Consider the following 15,897-nt stretch of genomic DNA (forward strand, 5'->3'; position numbering starts at 1 on the left):
GGGAACAGGAAAGAAGAGCTACCACAGTCCAATTGGCAGTTGGCCAGACCTCCTTAACGATCTGTTACGTAGGGGGGAGCCCGCTGACATGGCAAATTAGCACATCACACAGAAAGTGGCATTGTGAATTTACACATGGGGAAAGTGACACAACTAGCCGTGGAAGGGAAAACTGTTTTGTAAAAAAAAAAAAAAAAAAAAAAAAAAAAACTCCATAATTTTGGTAAAAGCGGTAGAGGGCGTCAAGGAAATTTTGCCCATCCTGAGCCAACCGGAAAAGGGAGAAGAAAGAGGCACACGTATATGGTGTATGTATGCATGTATATCTACGGTGCACAACTCTGTGCCTACGGCTGTGCCTACCGCTGTACTCTCGGGTAATTAAAAAAAAAAAAAAAAAAAAAAAAAAAATTACAAAAAAGGTCCCATCCCTCCACGTATTTACGGCCAAAAATTGATAAAAATCAACAGGATCACCAAGCACAGCGGCGAAGGGGCGCATCTTTCCCGGAAACACAACGCGACTATTGGTAAAACGTTCACCCCCCCCCTCCGCATACCTCCTTTGTGTGTCATTTGGCGCGAGAACGAATCGCAATACAATCCCAGTCGGCCGACTTGTGAGGCACTTCTCCTTATTTAGATGCAAACAAGAGGGATTTCCCTTGCGCGTGCCTGTTGAGCAATGTAATTTTTTTTCTTCCCATCTTCTATCCCTTTAAGTTACTTAGCGCTGATAGAAGGAAGGAGGCGCATGTATGGGCATAGTAGCGCACACGTTAGTAGCCGGCGCTCACCCAATAGGAGCACTCCAAATAAGTATACTGCGTGAGGGGTTACTCCCCGTAAGTGTGCCCCACGGTTGAATCGAGATGTTGCGTGTGAAGGGCAAAATTCGGGGGCAAGTGGGCCCCCTCAGGAGGCACTACACGAACAACAGCCGTGGAATGTTGAAGGAGTACGTTTACACAAAGTATCGTATAAGTCTGCCACACATTAGCAATGTAAAGTATGACGACTTGTATCTCTCTCAACCGAGCAAAGATGAACTCTATACATTCACCAAGAAGGTTCCCATATTTCTGCGTTACTTAAAGTTGATAACCTCAATGGAAAATCGGAATGACGACTTTGTACAGTTCGCCAAGAGATGCGAAAGTGGACTCACAACAGAAAAGGATATCTACCTAACGAAGCAGGAATTACTAGATGTTATGTTCGTAAACGGATACTCGAAAAAAGAAATAAACGCACTAGATTTAGCATTTACAAATACCTATGAATTCCATTATCCAGAAATTGCCGCCTTGTTCAAATTGGAAGAAGAAGATGTATACAAATTTTGCCTGAAAAAGAGGAGTGAAAATCCAGAGAAATTATTTCACTTGAAATTTCTGAAAGAGAAAAATATGCTATCATCATATGGCCTTATATTTGTTTTCCTGTACTTTGGCCTAAATAACGTCGTGTTGAGTAACGCTTGGTTTTTATCCAAGACCATCCCCTTCTTTTCCGTCTTCTACATGCTAGCTTCTCATTTTTATAAAGACATTTGGAACTTTTTAAATAAAGAAAAGAAACTGATGATAGAACAAAATGAGGAGAAGAAACTCGCCGCAGAGGAAATTTTATATAACCAACTGAAACTGTACTCGAAGGATACGGAGTGCAGTGCCAACCTCACGCACTTCAAACAATACTGTAGTGAACTCATTAAGAATTACAGACGAGCCTACATAAATGAAGAAAGGAAAAGAATTCACGATCAGCTGGAAAAAAAACTGAACGAAATATACAACGCAGAAATCAAGTATAAAAACTCACTTCAGCAAATCCTTGTTCAAGAAATACTTAAAATGACATATCAAAAAGTGGAGAGCGACCCCAACTTTTATAACTCCATCCTTCATGATAGTATCAACAATATTAAGGGAATTACGAAAGACGACACCCTAATAAAACACGTACAGAAACAGTTAAGTTTTGTCAAAGAACTAGACAAACAAAACCCCCTTGTTAAAAATATCCTTGCCCAGTATGAACTTACCAAGGAAGGATATGTAAACCAATTCGTGGTTCACAAGGAGGAAGCCAACAAAGTCAAGGCCATCATTTCGAAGTGTGGACTTGATTTGAACAAATTGAATAAAGAAGACTACGGAGAACTCCTCAAATTGTACGTTGCTATAAATAACCGCTTTGGTTTCTACACTAATGAGGAGGAAATCTCTGGCATCGTGCCTCGGGACGAGGAGTCCAAACACACCGCGGACAGCGTCAACCGGGCCATCGCCGAAGCCAACCGCCAGGCGCGCGAGCGCAATTTGGTTGCCTTCATGCAGGCCTTCCAGTAGTCGCCCCAACATCGAACACAAGTGGAGCATTTTTTTTTTTTTTCCAACGTGGTGGACTCAGTTCAGTTGGCCCTGCTATCCCCACTGTCCTTTTTTTTCTCCCCACAAACGGAACCCTTTTCCCTTTTTTGCCACCCATAATGTGGTGAGCACGCCTTTTTAGAGCAACACTCTCATGCGCTCCAACTCCCGTTGACTAATTCAACTCCACGCGTGAAAAAGCGCAGGTAGTAAAATGTTTGTCGACCACTTGCACAGCTGCACGTGTAATAAAAAAAATAAAAAATAAATAATACATGACCAATCTGGAAATGAAAGCGACTTGCCATCAATTCCCCCTCAACATATAACAACGCCACTACGAATGTCTACGTTGAATGCCAATTTTTTTAAAAAAGGTGGAGTCTTCTTTTGTAACGTTTTTTTATTTTTTTTTAATCAAGAATACGCTGTAGATACATGCACATTGTCGTTTCGAAGGGGGTGTATATGCCAAAAGGCGAGAAAACAAACAAGCACAAACAAACACGCGAAAAAAAAGGGTATTGTTATACACATGTGCGTGTTTGCGCATATAAGTACACATATGTATGTCTCCCCCCCCTAGTGCTGCGCCTAGGTCGGTTCACGCACATTAAGGAATGTTGTAGTCCTTGTAAAAGGTAAGCGGAGCGGAGGGGGAGCGAGGAAAATAACCATTCGAATTATCCATTAGTTGGAACTACCATGGAGAAGGGGAGATAAATCCGCATTGGGATTGCTTCAGGAGCGAGCCCACATCCAACAGCACAAATATAAGCAGAAAAAAAAAAAAAAAAAAAAAAAGAACACACATACAAGAGTGCACGTGTTCATATAAGCATATCGGTAGAGACGAACGTATTTGCACACACAAAAAAAAAAAAAAGAATACGCGGCGTAGGCGGTCTACCTCGCGCGTAGTGATCAAAATGACAGTAGTTTTCTATTGTAAAAAAAAGCGTGCGTATGGGGATGCAGAAGCAGTAAGCACGGATGAAACATGCACACACGATTAATTCTCTTTAACAGCCGCACCTCCTCCCATCGTTTCTCTCCTTACAAACAGTTTGGCCTTCCTCTCATTGATGAAGATCAATACGCGCACCGTGCTCTGCTTTACCAAGTTGTACGTTATCACCATTACCTTAAGCAGAATTTGAAAAAACATTATTATATAAGTATAGAAAAGAAGACTCACAATCATAACCGTAAAAATGCAGAGTACGATGGAGGAGAAAAGGGGGAATGCTTCGGCGTAGTTGTATCGATACATCCAGAGAAGAGAGACGAACATGATCAGGCTGAGTTGCGCCAACGTCGTGTTCATGTTCTTTCCGTCCAGGTGATCTGCGAGAGGGAAAAATCAAATTGAAAGACACAAAAAATGTGGAATTTGTTCTTGCGTAAGCGAAGGGAACGGAGAAGCTTCAAAACGATATTATTTCTCCACAATGAATGTCTCTTTCCCTTCGTGCAACTTACCACTCCCGGAGGAGGTTGACTTTTCCGTTATCTTCACGTGAATTGTAATAGGAATGTTATGGAAGTTGTCCTTGGAAGAGTTGACGCCATTTTTCACATTCGTATCTCTGCTCATCCCACTCGCACCTCCAGGACCATCCTTCCTACTTTCATGTCCAGATGAATTGTGCTTGCCATTAAATGTCAAGTCCTTGTAATAATAACTTAAATAATCCTCCAACCTTTTTTTGTCATCAAGCATTTTTCCCATGTATATGAACCGAACGTTTAACTCTGCCAAAAAGGGGATGGTGTATGTATGTGTGTGTGTGTGAGAGGGGGGGAGAATATCTCACCACGTAGGGATGAAAAAACAAATTCAAGGGGGTGCACACAGGCTGAAGGGATGGCAATACAAATAGCTAGCTTCCACTGGACTTTTCCAGAAAAAAAAAAAAAAAAAAAAAAAAAGGACAAAGACAGGTTACATTTTTTTTTTCCCCTTTTACAATTGGAGCACTCACCCTTCTTTAGATCTTCCAAAAATAATTTCTCCTTCACATTTTTTATGACCTCGCTGCAATTCACTTCCAGTTCTGTGGGGCAGGTGGAAGAGTGTGGTGAGGATACATGACATGTTCGATTGCACCCACGTTAGGAGGGTATGAACGTGTGAACAGCGAAAGGAAAAAATCGTAGCTAGGCGGTACAAAGAGATGAACTCTCAAACCGAGCGATATACACACACAACAGTTGACCATCTGAGCGTGCGGGGCAGACCCATTCACGTCTACTCTCCGTAGGTACTGTAGGCGAACTGGGTTAATGGTTCCCAAAGGTACCTCCCCATTTACACGGGTAAGTATCTACTGGCGTATCTACTCGTGTTTGCACCCTCGCCTATGTGGGCAACGTTGTCGATAACGCTATCACACTCTATCACTCCTTCTTGGGTTACCCAAATTTTCGGGAATCCCCCTGGGCCTCAGCACAATGAACTTTATCAGCTTGGTAACCATCCCTGTTTGCGATCTAAACAACACTGCCAACAAGTGTTCCTCCGTCCTTTCCTCGCGCGTCGTCTTCTTCCGCCTGGACTTCGCAAATGCCTCGCTGTCGTAGCCGTTCCACCGGGCAATAGATCGGTTAAAAGTGGGCCCCCCTCCTGTTTTCCCTTTCTGTTTATTACTTTTACGTAGCTACAATTTTGCCCAAGTGGGGTGCCTTTGCGCGGAGAGATGGCAAGCCAAAATTTTTTTCTTTTAAAAGCGGTGATGTTAAAAGGGGGGAAAAAATATAACTGACGTTAAAATAGGTATTAGGAAAATGGTGAAGTAAATCAGAGTGGAAAAAAAAAAAAAAATAAAATAAAAATAAATAAAACTTAAAAAAAGCAAACAAATGGGAAAATAAAACTATTAACAAAAAAAAAAAAAAAAAAAAAAAAAAAAAAAAAAAAAAAAGGAAAAGGAAAATGCCAAATGTAACAAATGAGCAAGGAGCAGAAAAAGGTACGAAACAAAATGTATTTTTTGCCAAGCGGTAGTTTAGTTTTCCTGGTACCTCTACATCATGTAGAACGAACAAAGCTTAGTTATGTGTCCCTGTGCATGTGCGAGGATGCATGGAATATGTTTCGAAACCACATGTGTGGGATGCGTGTGCTCATGAAGGAACATATGTGTGAAGGTACCCTCTTGGTGATGTGGCCTCACCCCGGTCTCTCTCTCATTCCCGTTGGAGATCGGTTGTTGCCATTTCTCTCGGCATTATCTATCCCCGGGTTCGTCCAAACGTGTAACCTTGTCATATGTAATTTTTTCAGTTTTTTTTCGGGGGAATTTTACCGAGACGGGAGAAGAAAAATGAGGGAGTATCCAATTGCGATGGGCGTGGCGATTGTAGCTGTTTTTCATCGATCGCTTGCTGTATATGTGTGCACCTATACACGCACTGGATACAAGTTGTATGCCTCCCTCCATTGGAATCCAGAATTATCGTCCTGAAGGGCGAACAATTACATCCATTCTGTGGCAGTAACTTTAATGAGTTATACGTATTACGCAAATGTACAGTTTTTTTTTTTTTTTTTTTTTTTTTTTTTTTTTTTTTCCTTTCCACCATGTGCATGTCAAAGAAGAATTCGCCCAATGGATTGACTGGACAAGGGGGCAATAGCTTGTGTTGTGTGCCCCCGGGCCTTCCGTCACCATTCCAGTGGCATGGCTATGTGTCGGCTGCGTATGAAAGTGTATTCGTCTTCTCCGTTGTATAGACGAAAAGAGATGATCCATTGAACGGAAGTAGAAGAAAAAAAAAAAAAAAAAAAAAAAAAAAAAAAAGGTTCCAATCTTTACATCAACCCAATTCAGAAAGTGGTAATCCCATGTTTGCGAATGATGATGGTGCACCCGCTGTAAAATATGAAGCACAGGGAATGAGGGATTCCCCGGGGAGGAGAGAAGCCCAAACGGGTTTTTTAACTGCACGCCCCGCAACATGTTCGTCCATTCTCCTCCTTGATCATTCCCAAGGATACCAATATAGAAGCCTTTATTTACGCGCATATATTTTTTTTATAATATGCTTATGTATATGCGTGTATGCAGGCTAAGCGGCCCCCCCAAAATAATTTCTCCGCGGAAGAGGGTTGAACAATTTCTGCAAAAAAAAAAAAAAAAAGAAAGAAAAATGTACGTTTTTTTTTTTTTTTTTCTTTTTTTCGTTTCTTCATTTTCTTTCCACTTGAAAGGGGGGAAAAAAAAAAAAAAAATTTCATCCGGCCTTATCCATCACGTTAGATTTGACAAAGAAGCTGGATTTTTTTTTTTCTCTTTTTTTAAAAATTTTAGAGGAAACACCATCACGTCGAAATTTTGTTCCTTGCAAGAATGAGCATATAACATGTTTGATGTGAGAGTCGGCTGCTATAGAAATAAAAAAAAATAAAAAATAAAATTGATAATTAATTATCTATTTGTTTGTCACAGAAGTAGTACAGTTTTCTCTACATGCATACACACATTCGGTAGGCATATTTTTTTTTTTTTTTTTTTTTTTTTTTTTGCAACACCATGGGTTGTGGAGTCCCCACGTTGTGGAACCAAGGGAGGAGGAAACCATGAGTACGTGCAGACATGCATATGTAAAGGCATATGTGTGCCCACATTTATTTACAACATATGTACAACCGAGAGGACTGCTCCAAAATGACGCGCAGTCGTCCCCCCTCCCTTCATATAATTTTGCGCTCTCCTCCAACCTCTTACAATAAATGAAATTGAAGGCACTCTCGTCAAACTTTATCCCCCGCTTCGCACAGTTATGTAAAAAGAACACCGCCCTTTATGTAAGAATCGCAAACAGACAGACCGCGCAGCTTTGGAACACCAAGGCATTTATATCCTCGAAGGTAGTTGTATCGAGGGAGGACGACTCTGTTTCGATTAGGCCACTTAGCGGGAATAACAAAAATGTAACCTTTGGTAATGATTCTACACAGTTTGTGGGTGAGCAGTCACCCCAAGTGGATTCACAAACGCACTACTCAGTCCTTGAGGAAACCTCCCCATTGCGACCCGATGGGGAGACGAAGAACCTAGACGAACAGGCCCTGAATGAGTTGCACGACTTAATAAGGTCGATACAAAAACTGGACGAAAGGAAGAAACAACAGATTGTAAATTATATAAACACGTTAAATAAAAAGTATCTACAAAATGTAGAAGGAGATATAGTGACTTTCTTTGAAAACCTGGACCAGTACATGGCAGCCAATGGTCTCCTCATGTGTGATCTTGGGGGCGAAGAAATTCTCAGTCATATAGAGGGAGTGCATATCAATTTTGGCAATGACTGCACCGTGGGGTCAGGCACCGAGGGGTCAGGCACCGAGGGGTCAGGCATCGAGGGGTCAGGCACCGACGTGAACAGCCTCTTCGATGTGAATTTTATCAGAAAGGCGAAAAAGGAATTGTACGGAGAGCACATATACCCCATTATCCAGGATACAAGTGAAAAACGCTTTACGCGGAAGGGCCCTCCCGAGGAGGATATTGTGAGCGTGCGCAGGCAAATGCTGATAGAGCGGTCGTCTTATCAGAAAGCCATCGAGGAGGCGGAGGAGTTCGTTTCGAATCTGCACGACTTGAAGAAGATAACGGAAATACGGGGGCTCTGTAAAATATACTTGAATTGGGTTAACGAACTTGAAAGAAGAATTGCAACGTACAGACAAAGGCAACGACATCAAGGAGGATCATGTAGTAACGATGAAGGTAATACTGCTAGAAGGACCACGAGTGCAGCCTCCTTAAGTGATATTGGTCGGAGAGGGCTACCAGAACAAGTGGAGGATAAACTGCTAGCCATCATTACCGTGAAATGGACCATTCAGTATACATTCAATCCACACAAAAAAAAATATGCCAACAGTATCATCACGCAATCGAAAAACTTCGAGCAGGGGTACGCATACCAGTCACTCTTTACGCACATCGCTATTAAGATCGGCCAAGAAATCAACAACGAGATGAATTTCCAAGAACTAGAGAAGAACAATCTGCTCTACCGCTACGTCAAGAGGAACAAATCTAACGCATCCTTTTCTCATTTTCAGAAATACAGAATACTTTGCGACATCAGGAAGAAGCTCCAAGGTGGGCGCCAAAGGGGTGAGGAAGTTATCGCAGCGGAAGCTACTCCAACGGCTACTACAACAGACACTGTAGGATCTGCCGAAGGAGGCTCCCCCGAGGTTAACCCCCAGGACGATTTCTATCTGGTCCAATGGAATTCGCAGAAGAAGGCCGCAGTTGGTGGGCTTCTCCTGAAAATGCTTATGGACTGCGCGAAGATGGATGTAGACCTGAGCATCGCCAAGGAGGAACACCGGAATGAGTACAGGTACTACCTCCTCCTCCATAAGATGGCCAAGGGAAACGGAGAAAATCTACACGCCGATTGTAAATATGAGAAAGAGCTGAAATATGAGAAGTACTATGAGGAAGAGTCCAACTCCTTAGATTTTGTCATCCTGGATCGAGGCAAGGGAAGGGGTGTCGAGGAGGCGGCCGAAAGGGGAAAAAAAAGAAGGAAGAAAGAAAGAAAAGAAAGGAAGAATGAGAAGGAAGGAATGAAAGAAAGGGAGAAAGGAATGGGAAATGAGAGAGATAATAAGGATGGTAAAGGTGGTCAGAAGGATGGTAAAGGTGGTCAGAAGGATGGCGAAGGTGGTCACAAGGATGGCGAAGGTGATGGAGAGGAGACTCCGGGGAAAACCGCTCGAACGCGCGAAAACAACTTCTGCAAACGACAGAAGGAGAAGTTAAAGAACAAGCAGATAATTCTGTACCGATCGAGGAGGGACCCCAACAAGATAGAGCTCCCAGTTTTTATCCACTCGTATATCTGGAATAATGGTAGTTGGTATGGAGTCATACACATGCGGGAGTGTTGTGCGAATTACCTTCTTAACAATGCCATAAACTCTCATATCCCTCTGAACCATTTACCAATGATAAGCAAGCCGAAAAAGTGGACACACGCCGAAGGAGGAATGATCCTGTTGAAGAACAATTTCATCCGTTGCAATGTCAAGCCTCTATTCAACATAGACGTGTGTAACCTCGAGCGTATTAAAAACATAGTGTCCCAAATAGGAAATGTTCGATGGAAAATAAATGAAGAAATTTTAAACTTGATAGAATATGCATACGCGCAGGGGATTACCATTGGAAACATACCGCGTAAACAGAATTACGATCTCCCCAATGGACCCTCGGATATGGGGAGGAAGGATGTAGAAGATATTAAAAAGTATTATTTGTTAAAGGAGGAAATTAGCAGACTGAATAAATGTTTAATCAGTGAGCGACCCACATTTTTACAAAAAATAGCAGTGGCAAAGACATTAAAAAACTGTGAGATGATTTATTTCCCTCATAATATTGATTTCCGTGGAAGAATGTATCCTCTCTCTCCACACCTCCACCATATGAGCGATGACATTTGCCGAAGTTTGATTACTTTCCATGACAAAGAAGAAATTGGCCCTAGGGGATTGTTCTGGCTTAAAATACACTTATCCAACAACTTTGGGAAAGACAAACTGAATTTCGAGGAAAGGATCAAATGGGTGGATGATAATTTAGATAATATAAAGAAGCTTAGTGAAAATCCTTTTGAACATTTGGATTTTTGGAACATGGCAGAGAAACCTTGGCAAGCTCTGTCCGTTTCGATGGATCTCACGAGAGCGTTGGAATGTCCTGATCCATCCAAGTATAGGAGTAACATTCCAATACAACAGGATGGCACTTGCAATGGGCTGCAGCATTATGCAGCCCTGGGAAGGGATTACGATGGGGGGAAGGCGGTAAACATCATTCCGTCGGATGAACCGCAAGATATCTACACCGTTGTGTTGGAAATTGTGAAGAGTAAAATTAGCGCCGATTTGGACGGAACGGCAACTCCTACCACCATGGGGCCAACTAATAGCACTAGCGGTAGCATCAATAGTATCAACAGTGGTAATGGTGGCAATGCAGCTATGTCTACCCCAGCTTGCCGAGGAGAACTGGCCAAGTACTGCTTCAAGTACGACCTGCTGAAAAGGAAAGTCGTAAAGCAAACCATCATGACCATCTGTTATGGAGTCACCTCAGTAGGAGCCAAGGATCAAGTCAAAGGGAAAATCCAAAACATGATTAGCAAGGTTCTCGACAAAAATATCATTAACCAGTTGTCCCAATATATAGCCAATTATATCTTTGAGTCCATCAGCGAAATTTTCAAAAGAGCAATGATAATAAAAAAATGGTTTAATAACTTGTCTAAAGTTACAAACGAACTGAACATTCCCGTCACGTGGTTGTCTCCAATTGGTCTTCCATGTGAACAGCCATACAGATTAGGTCAAAGAATTTTAGTGAACACTCCTCTCCAGTCAGTCAGTGTCATCTCCTATAAAAATAGCTTGCTCCATAAAAACAAACAGAGACTTGGATTCCCTCCAAACTTTGTTCATTCATTGGACGCTTCTCACCTTATGATGACAGCCGAAAAAATGATCCTCGAAAATAACTTCAGTTTTGCCGCTGTGCATGATTCCTACTGGGCTCACGCATGCAACGTAGATTTAATGAACAAATTTATTAGAGATTCTTTTGTCACCTTGTACAATGAACCCATATTACAGAACCTTTACCAGAGCTACCAGATGCGCTTGGGGAAATATGCATCTAGAATTCCAGCCCCCCCGGAACAGGGCCACCTAGACGTATCCCTCGTTCGGAACAGTCGCTACTTTTTTAGTTGACCGACATACCAATGCGTGTTCATTCGGATGTGCACGCACATGATCATGCAAATGTGTGTACATCTTTCACGCGTGCATATATTCATACATTCCTTTTTTTTTTTTTGCTTGCCTTAAGAACCAACTGAACGGCGAGCAGAAGACAGACGCACGCCTCTTGATGATTAAATTTAAATCAAACCAAACACGCCTTCTGCAATATGCACTGTAGGCGTTTTCTTGTTTAAAAAAAAGGAAAAAAAAGGAAAAAAAAGGAAAAAAAAAAAAAAAGATGAGTTCCACATTGACGGTATCTATCCCCGTTTTTTTTTTATTATTTTTTATTTATTTTTTTTTTCCAAATTGGCACGGAACCTCCGGCTTACGGTTGCGCGGAGAAGAATGTTTATGTCCCACCCCCATCTATCCACCGCTTCCTCACCACGAAGGGGTGTTCCCAATGATGGCGAACTCGCGCACAATGTAGGGGTAAAGCAGGCCCTCCCTCTCCGGTTCGGGGTGCTTGGACAGAGCGATGGTGTAAACCACTTCACGAATGTCATCAATGTTCCCCTCAATTATTTCATCATTCGCATTCTTCAGGCAATTTATTTGTTGCGTGTGGAACGTAAAGATGAACCACGGGGAACTTTCTTCCATTCTCTGGGCCCCCTTTAGCTCGTGATTCTTGTATATCAGTACATTCGTATCCAAGTACACTTTCTTCTTCTTCCTCTCATTTATGCTTGCGTTTAGAGAATTAAAAGCTGATTGCCCACAATGCACCCGCAGTGTCTCTTCATCACCTATTAGATAAGACTCCACGATGTGTTTAGAAATAACAAACTCAAACAAGTACATCAATTCAGATAACTTAAAATTCTGGTCGTACATTTTCATCTCCCTCAATGCGGCGGCTAATTCTGTTTCCCCAAATAATTTGCCTAAAATGGGATTTTCAAAAAAGTTGTTTAAAAATGGCATATCTTTCAGTTTGCTTCCAAACTTATCCCATGCAGATTCCTGTGCCAGAACCAATTCGCTGCTCCCTGCTTTTTCTTCCTCCATCACCTCCTCCGCGTGTTCTCCAGAATTCTTTGCTCTCTTTGCACTTTCCGTGTTGGACTGATTGGGATGGTCTCCCTTTTCCCCCGTTCCCAGGTCATTACTCTTGTCCGTATTCTCGTCCACATTACTCCCCGCATGAGCACTCTTCTTGTATCGTCTGATGGCCATTTCTTGCCTCCACTTGTCCAACTTCACAAAGGCATTGTTTTTCTCGTTCCATTTGTCTGCCAGTTCTGTTAACTTGTTGCTTGTGCACAAGAGGAACTTTTGCAGAATCAGAAAAAACTTCACACTGGCATTTTTGGAAAATCTAAAAATCGTGTAATTTTCAAAACAATAATGAATAAAGTTGTTGACATCGTTGCAGACAAGCTTCACTGCTTCTTCATTTTTTTCCTTTATGTGTTTTAGGAGATTTATGTTTTCTCGAATTTTTTTTTTCAGTTTCACTGCTTTGTGGTCTATTTCCGTTTTTTCCTTCAGCTCCTTCAGGGCCTCTTGGTACTGCTTGTTTTCCTTCATGTCTTTTTTGACCTGTCAAAGGGGGGTGGTTCGTACCAAGTGTTAGCAAGGATGAACGATCATCAGGTAGGATGATGAACGATCATCAGGTAGGATGATGAGCGATCAACAGGTAGGATGATGAGCGATCATCAGGTAGGATGATGAGCGATCAACAGGTAGGATGATGAACGGTGATTAGCAATGATTACGCCGATTATATGTACAGCGAGGAACACTTCCAATTGGTTACACGCGAGCCGCGCAGCGAGTGTATCTTTTCACAGCGGAAGAGATGTGCCCCCTCCATGGTACCCACTGGAAAGGAGAAAACTTACCTGATCGATAACATTCTTCATAAAGGTTGAAAAGAATTTCTTGTTTTCCCCTGTGAGATGGACAGCCCCCCGTTGTGCGTTTCGCACGTCACTCCAGAGGAAGTAGTTCGTACCCTTGAATACATACTTTCTGTCGAAAATACTTTTCACCTTAGATGAGCCCGAAATGAATCTCCTACATTTTGCGTTCTTGCCAACGTTCTGGTTCACAACGAACACGCTATTTAGAATGCTCCTCATGGTGCGTCTCCACCTGGGTTCTTGACTCAAGCGCCGTCCACCAGCGTACACACGTAATTAATTACACAAGTGCATACACATGAACGCACTACTTTTTTTATGCCGCCGAGTGGAGTCAACTAGGTAGGCTGACCAACATGCGGACGGGGTACCTTCAGTACATGGGCATGCCACAAAGCCGACATATTCTGTCGTTGCATCAGGTATATGCGGTCGGTCTGGCAAACGGGAACAAAAAAAAAAAAAAAAAAAAAAAAAAAAAAAAGCACAAAAAAAGGAACGCAAAATGGGGTAGTGCTCGTATACAGGTGCGTATTTTATGTGAGTAAGAAAGCGGGCGTTTTCTCCCCCTTGTGCTGCGTTACCAACGGTATGCAAAAATTAATCGGCAAACGGGCGCCTCTTTTCCACTGAGAACTCTCACTGCTCATAGGCTGATTTACCCAGCAGTGGAGTTAACTCTGCAACGTGGAACTTTGTCCCCAGCACTGCGGTCAGGTTTATAGATGCAAAAACATACACGTACGAACATGTACAGTTTCATATGCCTTTTAACACTCGTGAATGAACGTACAAAAAAAAAAAGCGGTACTCCTTTATGCGTAAAAAAAAAAAAAAAAAAAAAAAAAAAAGAAAAAAAAAAATTCTCCCTCTTATTATAATGCAAAGGACCACAAAAACAACACTCTCTCTACATACCTTTTCGTCGCTTATTTTAGCTTCTTGAGAAGGTCGGAATTTTTAAGAGGCTTCGGTAGGGCAAAAATGGAGCGACCTCAATTACACGGGTGTTTTTCCATATGCACGATTTTTGCCCGTGTTAAGAAAGGGGCCATTTGAACGTAGGCGAAAAATTGAAGCCCAAGTTTGTGAAAGAATAAAATGAATGCGCAAAAACAACGGGAGAAAAAAATATTATTAAAGCTGTAATGGAGGCACAAACGTGTTAGTCACAAGCCACTTGTTCGTTCCGCCTGTCATTATGTTTACAACTCGTCGCGTAAAAGGAAATGCATCCAGTTGAATAAAATTTCAGTGAAATGTTTACTTCAAAAAAAAAAATAAATAAATAAACTTTTATAAGGAACGACAAAAAAGGAGGGGAAATTTTGTAGAGGAGAAAGTGCCCTTGCCTTGTGCGTATTAAATGGAAGCAGTTCTGTGAGTTGTTATGATTTGTCACAAATAGCACGAATTGACTTCTTCACGATGGCCAACATTTCTCCCGCAGAAGGAAGGGTCATTATAAGGCTGAACGAGCTCAATGGGTCACTGTAAAAGCAAGCTACAACATCGTTGCCATCGCCCGCACATCCTTTTACACGTATGTGCGTACAATTCCGTTTCATCTTAAACGAGCAAATGATTGCCATATCGCATAAGGAAAGAAGCCAGCGATCTGCGCTTTCACAAGCGCAACAAGTTAAGCGAAATATGTTGCAGGGATGCGAAAGACGAAGTGGTGTGATGTGTTATCAATACCCAAACATACACCCCACGAAAATACACACAGGTATAAAAGCTGAAATGAATAAAAGGACGTAAAAATAATATGGGAAAAAAAAAAAAAAAAAAAAAAAAAAAATTATGAATTGTTCAGGTAAAAATATTTAATAAAATGGGAAAAGATAGTATATAATTGGCTAGCCATTACGATGGGCAATTTTTTCTTCTTTTTTAAAAAAAGCGCGGTGTTGAAAAAATATATATATTCATGCGCATGGTGATATAACAAGGTATAGATGTCCAGTTGGGAAGGATCCATTTTCCTCAGCTGAGTTCTGCGCAATTTCTCTCTTCCATTCATTTCATTCATATTAATCCAGTTCCCACGCTTCGCTCAACCCTACCTTTTCATAATTTTTCGACCGCGTCCCCTGCCCTTTCCCCCGACCTTCACCTTGTCTTTGCTTGCATAGCCCTTGTCCTTGGATATTTTCTGTTTTGGCGTATCGTCCACCAGCAACGTGTCCAGAGGGAGACTGTCGGAGAGAATAAAGTACCGTATGTTATTCCCCCTGATCGTTACGTGGTCTAGCGATAAAAACTGCTTCGTATTAACATTATATTCACCGACATTCCTGTTTTTAATTACGACTTTAACGTTCTTCATGTGTGTATTCATTCTGATGTCAACCCCCGTTATGATCCCCGTTACAAGGGTCCCGTTCTTTAGCTCGATAGTGACATTTTCGTTTGTTAATTTCATTAAGAAGGTAACCAGCTTCATTGTGGCTGCACTGGAGGGGAAGTAACTGTGGGGTATACGCTCGAAGGGGCTTAATTAGGAGGTGCCTATTTGAATGATACTCACTTGCGCGATAACAATTTACAACTTGCGTTCAATCGGTGTATATATTTCACCTCACCACGGACACTCCTTCCCGTTCTTCTGCTTCGATTACAACGTTTCCCGATGCTGCGAATTCGCCTGTGGGGTGTCACCAAATGGAGGTACTCTACCCATGGGTCTTTGTAATCTTTAACCCCTTGCGCATGAGCGAGGATTTCCCTCTACATGCTTTGTTAAAATCTGCTCAATAATAGGTGAAGCTTTGTCTGGAGAGGAAGCACGGTGTACTATTTTAAAACTACTTAAGGAGAAAAAAAAAAA

The 15,897-nt window shown here is 41.9% G+C and overlaps 5 protein-coding genes across 5 annotated transcripts; 2 read left to right on the forward strand and 3 right to left on the reverse strand.

The window, feature by feature from the left end:
* Positions 1-872: 872 nt before the first annotated feature.
* On the forward strand, positions 873-2,354 carry PKNH_0923000 (uncharacterized protein; the record flags this gene model as incomplete). Its single annotated transcript, XM_002259218.1, has 1 exon — positions 873-2,354. The coding sequence occupies one exon, from the start codon at positions 873-875 to the stop codon at positions 2,352-2,354; it is 1,482 nt and encodes a 493-aa protein (XP_002259254.1).
* Positions 2,355-3,387: 1,033 nt separating this feature from the next.
* Positions 3,388-4,855, reverse strand: PKNH_0923100 (conserved Plasmodium protein, unknown function; the record flags this gene model as incomplete). The annotated part of the gene is made up of 4 exons (XM_002259219.1): positions 3,388-3,722; positions 3,858-4,130; positions 4,361-4,432; positions 4,795-4,855. 4 exons carry the CDS (start codon positions 4,853-4,855, stop codon positions 3,388-3,390), a joined length of 741 nt encoding a protein of 246 aa, XP_002259255.1.
* Positions 4,856-7,110: 2,255 nt separating this feature from the next.
* Positions 7,111-11,157, forward strand: PKNH_0923200 (DNA-directed RNA polymerase, putative; the record flags this gene model as incomplete). Its single annotated transcript, XM_002259220.1, has 1 exon — positions 7,111-11,157. One exon carries the CDS (start codon positions 7,111-7,113, stop codon positions 11,155-11,157), a length of 4,047 nt encoding a protein of 1,348 aa, XP_002259256.1.
* A 417-nt stretch (positions 11,158-11,574) lies between these two features.
* On the reverse strand, positions 11,575-13,283 carry PKNH_0923300 (mitochondrial import inner membrane translocase subunit TIM44, putative; the record flags this gene model as incomplete). Its single annotated transcript, XM_002259221.1, has 2 exons — positions 11,575-12,738; positions 13,044-13,283. 2 exons carry the CDS (start codon positions 13,281-13,283, stop codon positions 11,575-11,577), a joined length of 1,404 nt encoding a protein of 467 aa, XP_002259257.1.
* A 1,846-nt stretch (positions 13,284-15,129) lies between these two features.
* Positions 15,130-15,513, reverse strand: PKNH_0923400 (small nuclear ribonucleoprotein Sm D1, putative; the record flags this gene model as incomplete). The annotated part of the gene is made up of 1 exon (XM_002259222.1): positions 15,130-15,513. The coding sequence occupies one exon, from the start codon at positions 15,511-15,513 to the stop codon at positions 15,130-15,132; it is 384 nt and encodes a 127-aa protein (XP_002259258.1).
* Positions 15,514-15,897: the final 384 nt, after the last annotated feature.

The sequence above is a fragment of the Plasmodium knowlesi genome (assembly GCF_000006355.2).
Source record: "Plasmodium knowlesi strain H genome assembly, chromosome: 9".
Taxonomy (NCBI): domain Eukaryota; phylum Apicomplexa; class Aconoidasida; order Haemosporida; family Plasmodiidae; genus Plasmodium; species Plasmodium knowlesi.